This window comes from Anticarsia gemmatalis, chromosome 25, assembly GCF_050436995.1.
Source record: "Anticarsia gemmatalis isolate Benzon Research Colony breed Stoneville strain chromosome 25, ilAntGemm2 primary, whole genome shotgun sequence".
In the NCBI taxonomy this organism is placed as follows: Eukaryota; Metazoa; Arthropoda; class Insecta; order Lepidoptera; family Erebidae; genus Anticarsia; species Anticarsia gemmatalis.
The window spans coordinates 9,167,623-9,176,649 of record NC_134769.1 but is presented as its reverse complement, the minus strand read 5'-3'; the positions used below and the strand labels follow the sequence as shown (position 1 = coordinate 9,176,649).

General features: G+C 38.7%; 2 protein-coding genes across 2 annotated transcripts; both read left to right on the top strand.

The window, feature by feature from the left end:
- The first annotated feature begins 7 nt into the window (after positions 1-7).
- Positions 8-1,067, top strand: LOC142983968 (Na(+)/H(+) exchange regulatory cofactor NHE-RF1). The gene has a single exon (XM_076131202.1). The coding sequence runs from the start codon at positions 67-69 to the stop codon at positions 577-579; it is 513 nt and encodes a 170-aa protein (XP_075987317.1). The 5' UTR covers positions 8-66; the 3' UTR covers positions 580-1,067.
- A 2,943-nt stretch (positions 1,068-4,010) lies between these two features.
- Positions 4,011-8,494, top strand: LOC142983965 (uncharacterized). The gene is made up of 4 exons (XM_076131194.1): positions 4,011-4,483; positions 4,913-4,945; positions 6,273-6,876; positions 7,224-8,494. The coding sequence occupies exons 1-4, from the start codon at positions 4,382-4,384 to the stop codon at positions 8,438-8,440; spliced, it is 1,956 nt and encodes a 651-aa protein (XP_075987309.1). The 5' UTR covers positions 4,011-4,381; the 3' UTR covers positions 8,441-8,494.
- Positions 8,495-9,027: the final 533 nt, after the last annotated feature.

Here is a 9,027-nt window from a genome sequence, read left to right as displayed (position 1 = left end):
CGCGCCGACACCCGCCAGTCTCTGGCTGAGCGCGCCGCGGAGCGCGCGTCACTCGAGCTGCCAAACATGTCCGCGAACGGGTCGGCGGCGACCGAGCCGCGGCTCTGCCACGTGCGGAAGACGCCCGACTTCGACGGCTACGGGTTCAACTTGCACGCCGAGAAGGGCAAGCCCGGCCAGTACATCGGGAAGGTGGACGACGGCTCGCCGGCGGAGACCGCCGGGCTCAAGCGCGGCGACCGCATCCTCGAGGTGAACGGGCACAGCATCGCCGGCGAGAGCCACAAGCAGGTGGTGGCGCGCATCAAGGAGCGGCCGGACGACGCCGAGCTGCTGGTGGTGGCGCCGGCGCCGGGCGAGCCCGTGCCCGACCTGGACGCGCCCGCCACCGAGCGCACGACGCCCGCGCCGCCCGCCGACGAGGCGCGCGACAGCCCGCCGCCCGCCGAGCCGCCGCGACTCAACCTGCAGATGACCGCGGCCGAGATGCGCGCGCATCTCGCCGCCAAGAAGAAGTTTGACCCCAAGAAAGTGCCCATGGACCTCAAGTCCAAGTTTGACATCGTCAAGAAACTGTGATGAGTGCAGTGTGTGTGGGGTGTGTGGGGTGCCGGTGTAGCGGGTGTAGTGTCGCCGCGCCGCGTCACTCACAACGGCGGCGGGGGCGCCCCGCGCTCGCCCGCGGCGCGCTCGCTGTTGCCAACTCGCTCCTATGAATCGGAACAATGACATCGGCGGCGGCGCGGGCGCAGGTTGCTCGCGCACCTCTCGTCTTGTACAATTAATGTAAAGTTTACCATATAAATTATGTTATATAATTTATAGCGTTCTATACAAATTGCCATTGAATTGAATAAAGTGTTGTATATACCTTAGCGTAGGTACCTAGCCACTATACATATGTTTTATAGTACATAGGAATGATACATTGTGTGTAATTTATTTTACGAATTCTAATATTTTGATTTTTATTAATTTGATTATCTAAATGAGTAGCTAGAGTTACTTACGTACTCGAGTGCGATTGTTGTTTGATTTTATTATCAATAAATGTATTTTAAAAACGACTGTGTGTATGTGTGTGTGAGATGTTCAGATCGATGTCCTCTGTGTCACTCGGAGCGCACTCCGGCCCGGTCCGGCCACTCTCCGGCTCCGTAGTTCGGTGCAGCGGTGTAGAGACGATGTAGTGTTGAGGTGCGTTCACACTGTGTTGTAGATACTGTGCTGTGACGTCATCCTACATACTCGTACGTCTTGTGTTGATATTTATCGCACTGATAACGAATTGTTTGCAACAAATAACGATAGTTTACAAACGTGATCAACTGCCAAAGTGAGGCTAACTAAGCGTATTGTTACCATTTACATTACAACCAATTTTAAATATGCTGTTCATTTATGAATTGCACGATTATCAATTATATGAATAGGTCACGAGGTATTTAGCCTGCTCGAGTGTAGAGGCACGTGGTTTTTTTACGGAGCGACCTCTAACATCTAATGTTAACGAGGAAGATAACTCAGGGACTTGCTGTAAAAAGCAATGCCCCAGACAAAATAACATCCTTGCACCGACCTTGCTGTCAGCGCAAATCATTTTTAAAAATTAGTGATAGAGTGACTAGAACTAGAACACCGTTCAAAGACGTAGAAGATAGTATTAAACCCACAGCCTACATTATGTATACAAGTACATGGTCAGTGGTGAGTGGTGAGTGTGTCGTTGTGACAGATAACTGAGATATCTAGTCAGAGCGAGGTGGCCTCGCCGCACGTTGGTGATGTTGGTGATGTTGGTCAGTGGAGTAGAGCCGCGACCCGTGGGACACCACTCTCCACACTCACCACGCAGCATGCATCACGCAGTAAGCCTCACTTACATACATACAACACTTAACGACCTTTACACTTGTAGTCTATAGATAGTATTATTTACCACTAAAGAAATACTAACTCTACAAAATCAATCCAATTTACCTATATATAATACTTAAATTGTGCATGATTATAAAGCTCAACATGATGTGATAAGCTGTCACAATATTGTCACTCTTAGTGACAAGTAATTGTTAACATTCAGTAACTCAACATGTACCCATGTCATAGGTAAATGTAGAGACACCCCTTTTGACCAATATTTAAATATTCTAGACACTATGGAGACTGAGTCCATATAATGTAACAGTAAAAGTAAATACTAAAATGTAAAACAACTAGGAGCAAGTATTTGTTTATTTTATTTATATTGCAAATAGTCAGGATAAAGGATGTAACAATAGGACACGAAAACTGATGGATTCGTAAATAATATATGTAACTGATACGATTGTAATGTGTGGCATTAACATTTAGTTTGTTTCCTTGTACTAAATACAAAATATAACCACAGTGACGAGGAAACTAGCGATCATGATCATGCACACGTTCTATCAACGTTACATACATCACTACAACTTCACCGAGTATATCTAATAACAATTAACGTTAACCACTAATTGTGTTGCAGAAACGAATGTAATTAAGTAACAAGTCTCATAATACTGTGTTAATAGTGTTCGTGTTCGTTAGCGATAGTGCAGTGAGTCATTGAAGCGATCGGTGACGTCATCGATGACGTATATTCACTTGTATTTAACTGTGGAGTCTATCCCACGGTTTGTGGGTAACTGTAGGGTAACCTACCCGATAGACATAGTGACAGCAAATACATGAAATAAAAACTGTCAAAATTCTACCTGTATCATGTAGCCTGCATGATGCTCATAAACAGATCAAACTAGGCCTCAGGGATCTTTTGAGTGGTAAATATTGAGTGTATAATATTTGTAATGGGATGTTCCCGGCGAGGCGAGCTCACTCGTACTGGTATAACCTGTCGCCTCCCACGCGGTGCTCCCAACTGGTCCGGTTTAATCCCATGAGCCTGTTGTCGTAACTCACAGTAATCCTGTGCAAGTAAAAAAATGAAGATTTTTACTTGCGCCAGAGAGTAGAGGTACATCTTATAATATATGACTGAAATGTAAAGTAAAAATCTTCAGTACCTGTATCAGAGCTTAATTACATTTCAATTTATCAATAAATAAGACCTAAAGTTTTCTAAAAAGATACAAAGTTTTTTTTGACAGCAGGACTCCTTTACAATAGAACTTAAAAGGCCATGATAGAGATATGATAGTACCTAATAACAAAAACATTTTCTATGGCCCAGTTACATGATTACATCCATAACATAGTTTAAATAGTTTTTACTTAATATTTAAGCTCACGTGTCGTTGATCACTTCGATCAGCGTTAGGTGCTATGACAACTGCTAACAACAGATTATTATGAATGTTATCAGTTTCATATTTGTTTATCACTCGTTATCTTTAAAGTACGTATAAATTAAAGCAATATTGCTGTCGTAAATAGCCAACAATTTGAATGTTTTACGCGAGTTTACGACTTTGCGAGTTTTACGTACCAAGTCAGTTATCTGCACTTAAATGATTTATTTAGGCTTTAACAAATTACGTAGCAAGCGCAAAATAACTATTTTAAAAGCTTCCTGGTATAAAGACTAAGGAAATTTTAAATAGTAAGAAAAGTATGAAGCCTCTGTTTTTCCTTACAATGCTTGAGTTAGTCATCCGCGGGACAGTAATGATTCACTTGACAATTAAAAGTGAAGCAACGATCTTAAGTAATGTCGGTAGTGGTGAATATTGTGAATAACGAGCATTATATTCAGGTTTAATAGTAGATAATAACAGCCTCGGGCGCAGCGGCGACGACGCGATGAGCCGACCACGCCAACTAGCCATCACAGACATGCGAACACGATGTGTTGTACAACACACCGTGTGATGCTGATGAACACGATGCACGAGGTGAAGGAAGGAAGGTAAGTAGCCTGCACGGCCACCACTCTAGCGGATCATATGTGACCACCGGAGTGTGTGTGAGTGTGTGGTCCAAGAATAAAGCAGTAGTGTAGGCAGACTCTTTATTGACGCACGTCAGGCACGGCTACAAGCAGGGCTTGTTAACGTTACCAAATTCACATTATAAGTATCGTTAAATAACGATATTTTCATATAGTTAATATTTTACCGGTAAATAGAATAACGATAATTGAGTATCGGATGCAATAAAATAAAGGTAACAAGTAACGTTAAAATTAACGATATTTTTTTCGTTACTTATGCGTTGTTGCCAACGCGTGCAGCGGGCTAGCGAATCACGCTGACGCCTGGGCACCGGCGCGGCGCGGGGGCCGGGGGGTGAGGTACGAACGCAAGCGCATTCGACGCGGTGAATCTGACGGTGTGGCGAGTTGGCGTGTCTCGTTTTAATATTTTGTAAATTTTATAGGTAAATAAGTGTCTTTTAAAATATGGGCCGCAAGAAAAGAAATACGGTGTACCGTTTCTTTGAATTAAATGTAAATAATTTGAGTTCCAAATGTTTAATAAACGATTGTGGAAAAATACTGAAGGTAAGTACCTATACCTATCTAAGTAGTAATTATGGAACAATTTTTTATCATATTCCATTCAAAATACGAAAATGTAAAAGGTAAACGATCCGCAAACAGGATTTTTGTTTGTAACTTTCCTGGGCATGATTCCATATCTTTATAATATGAGATCAAATCCCCATAAGGCACACACTAGTCAGTGGCGTGCTATTTGATAGGCCTATGTCCAGGAGATACAGGCTGATGATGATGATAATAATATGCCGCCCTCGCCTAAATCCATCTTTATGACTTCATGTGTAATTCTTAGTTTACCTTTTATATTTTCGTATTGTGAACGAAGTACCTATGTACATATTATTATAGGAATTGGTAGTTCATTTTATTAATTAAATGAAACATCCAGTACGTGTTCAGTTGATTCATATTTATTACTTATATTTTTAGACCCGACCTCAATTTGATTTCTGGCAAAATTACGTAAGTACCGGTGGTAGGTAAAAGATTTCCATTGGGGTAAGTCATATTAGTGTGATATTAGGTTTATAAAAATGCTTTCACGCTAATATTATGATGTGTCATTATTTATATTATGATGTGTCATTATGCTTAGCACTCATTTTAATGGAGAATGTTACTAGGTATGCCAAACCGCTTTAAATTTTGACACAGTATAGGTATTTTATAAGCATTTAAAGTTTCGAAAAAAATCGAGTCTCGCTAACAGCCGCGTGAGCGGCTGTGTCGTCATATTACATTACCGCGCCGCGCGGGCCGCGTCCCGCTTAGTAGGTATTAAGTCGCCAATCGTTGTTGTAGGTGTAATAGCTTGCGTAGTATTTTGTTGTGTTTTCGTCCGCATGTATAAAATATTTTATAATAATAGTAAATACCTACTATTAGATTAATAAAATGGATAACGGATTTGAAAAAGGGCAATTGGATAATCTACCTAAATTAAATGGAATAATGGTTACGATCACTGCATATTACCTATAATGAAACAATTTTTAACCGAAATAATCGCGTACTTATTGATTTTACATTCTTCCTGCCACTGTAAAATCAATAAACTCGCGATCAATCCGGTTAGAAATTGTTTCATTATAATATAAAGTTATTTATTATTATTACTTATGTACTTACCTACATTTACAATATGATTTCCTAGAATTTGAATTGGACATTTTTAAAAGTATTTAGGAATAATTTAACGCACCGAGCGCGCGACCACAAGCGGACTATGTGAGCCAGGCTGAGCGGGTGTTAAGTGACGTCACACCGTCACGGAGAGCTAGCGTCGTGCGGTTACAACTTGTTTTACTTATAAATCGAAAACTAATTGACGTATCGAAGTAATTCTTTCACCAGTATTTTTTATTTTGAGAATATGGAGTGCTAAAAATCAGAATTAGGTAACATTCTCCATTGTGAATTAAGGAGAGGGATTTTTCACCTGTGATATTTCGTGCTATCCACCACTGCTTGGCTTAACTTGTCCTATCTGTCAGCAGCAGCACCCCTTCTAACAATAGATACTAAACAATCAAAAATATATATAATAAACTAAATATAATAAACTACCGACGTGAACCCAACCCTTACTATACTAGGATTGCTAGTATTGTGAGAAATACATAATGCTAATAATATTTTAAAGAAATAAAATTAATTGAGTCATGCATGCATTTGTTCCATTCTCAACTCTAGAGCTATTTTCACTTGCACGACGGATGGGCATGTATAATACACATGGGCATGTATGATACGCATGGGCATGTATGATGGGCATGTATGTTTATTTCAGACGCAGCATGGTGCTAATTTAATGAAACATCTTAAGCATATGCACCCAGAAGAATTTAAGATCATTACAGAAATAAACCACTCTACACCGACACAGAAACCAGTGACTGAATCTGTCCTGAAGCAGTGCACGGACTTGATAGCCATTCATGGCCGTCCGTTTTCTTTGATTGATGATGAGGCGTTTCAAAATTTGTTGAAAATGATTCCTAATAATACCGAAATAATAAACGCTCAAAAAATACGCATGAACATCCAATCAATGGCAGAAAAACTTAGATATGAGATGGGGACGAAATTACAGGGAAAAATGTTATGCCTTAAAGTTGATATTGCCTCTATAGGTACAAGATGTTTTTTTGGTATTAATTGTCAGTACTCTGAAAATGGACACATTATTTTAAAAAATTTGGCAGTAACAGAAATTTTTGAACGACACACGTCAGATCATCTCAAAGACTTGTTGTTTTTCAACCTTCAAAGATTCCGCATTGATATTAAACAAATATATAGCATCACTACCGACAATGGGGCCAATATGATAAAAATGACGAAATTGATTAATGACTCTAACACGGCTGACACAGCTGATATTGCAGAAGCAGGTCAGGTTTATAATGTTAATTTATTTACATTTATACATTTAATAAACATATATAAACATAATAATATATAATACATATATAAATATTATTAATTACATACACATAAACAAACTAATAACAAAAAAAATGATTTTTTTTTGTACTTACGTAATATTCTTTATGCACGCTAGACTAAACTATTTTATATTTGTTAAATTTTCTTACATAAGTGAATTATTGTATTCTTGTGTGTGAGAAACGACCTCAGCACTTCGCTTCAACTATTTAAATTAACACTAATTGAACATGCAGTTTCTGCAATTAACATACTCACACGTTATGTGTTCATTGATTTAATTTCATTACAGGCACAAGCTCATCTCAAATCTTTAATGTGTACCATGAAGATTCAGAATCTAGTTTGGATACTGATCAGGATACAGAAATGGAAGGCAACACAACAAACGAAACAATAACAACATTGTTTCTAGAACATCTTGGAACAGAATTCCAAAATACTGAAGATGGGCCACATGTTCAAGAGGAATATACTATCGGGCTTGTGCGCTGTGCTGCCCATACTCTCCAATTGGCATTACAAGATGCATCAAATAATTTCAATGTTCGAAATCTGATTTCAGAATGTAGAGAGGTGGTTCGACGTCTCAGAACTCCCCAATTTGTAAGAATATTACGACAACAAAACAAACCCATTCCAAAACTAGATTGCGCTACTAGGTGGCATTCTGCAATTGATATGGCCCAATCGTTGATTACTTTAAAAGAAATATGTTTAACAAATGAACGATTATATTTGCCATCAGCCACTTGGGTGTCTATAGAAGATTTTGTGACATCCATGACTCCCGCAAAAATTTTAACAAAAAAACTTCAAGAAGAGCAGTTAACTGTAGGTGATTTTTATTTAGAGTGGATGTTATGTCAATATAGGCTTGCAAAAATTAACTCTGAAATTGCTACAAATATCATTTCTAAAATGAAAGATAGAGAAAATGCATTATTTGGAAGTAACACTTTTATAAACGCAATATTTTTAGATCCCCGTGTAAACTCAATTTTGTCGCCAGATCAAAGAAGCCAAGCTAAAGCGAATTTAATTAAATTATATTTTCGGCATTTAAAACTCCAAAATATTGAATTAGAAAACAACCCAGTGGATACAAATAATGACGTAAATGAACACTCAGAAGCTAGAGCTGAATTAGATGACTTCCTTAATTCAAGCTACGTTAGTAGATTTAGCGACTTAACCTGTTTGTTAAGGCGTAACGATCCACATGGTGATTTATTGAATAATTTACAACAAAGTTTTCAGATATTCCTTGAAGAACCATTATTAAAATCATCGGAAAATGTGTTAACGTATTGGGCCAAGTCAAAACTAAAATTTCCATTACTTTTTAAACTATCAACAATAGTACTTGCTACACCTATGACGCAAGTTAGTGTAGAAAGATTATTCTCCTCTTTACGATTTATTATGTCAAATTATAGATTCTCAATGAAAGACCAAATCATTGATGATATTTTGTTCTTGCGCAGTAATAACATTTTTGATAAATAAAAAAAAGTTTATTCTGAATGTTTTTTTATTATTTTTAAAACATCTTCCCAGAAGCACTCTAAGTTTTCTTCTGGCACTTTATTGATTAGGTACCTAAAAGCCACTGCTTTCATGTTGTACGGACAGTCGCACATAGGTAGTCCTGTCTTCTGTCCGCCTAAAGTCACCATTTTCGTTTTTCCTTTTTCATCTGTAACGAATTGAAAAACATTAATAGTAAGTATTAATACACCAAGTAAATGGGTACTATTTAAATGTTTGTATTTTTACCGCGTGGAACGTTTACGAGTAAAGCAGAATACAATGAGTGTCGTTTCGCATCGTGTCGAGTGCGCACGATGCAAGAAGTATATGCCAGAACTCTGTCAGATAAACACCATTTGACAGGGTTCTAGCATACACTTTGAATCGTCCACACACTACAAGATACGAAACGATACGAAAGGGTGGCTAGCCTAATATTGAATTTTACTTTGCCTATCCCGAGATGTAGTAGGCGTGAACATAGATAGGTAGATGAAACTAAAGGGTCTAACTACGGCTTCTGTACTGTTCGAATCATGATATTCTTGTTGTGCGCAAGGTGT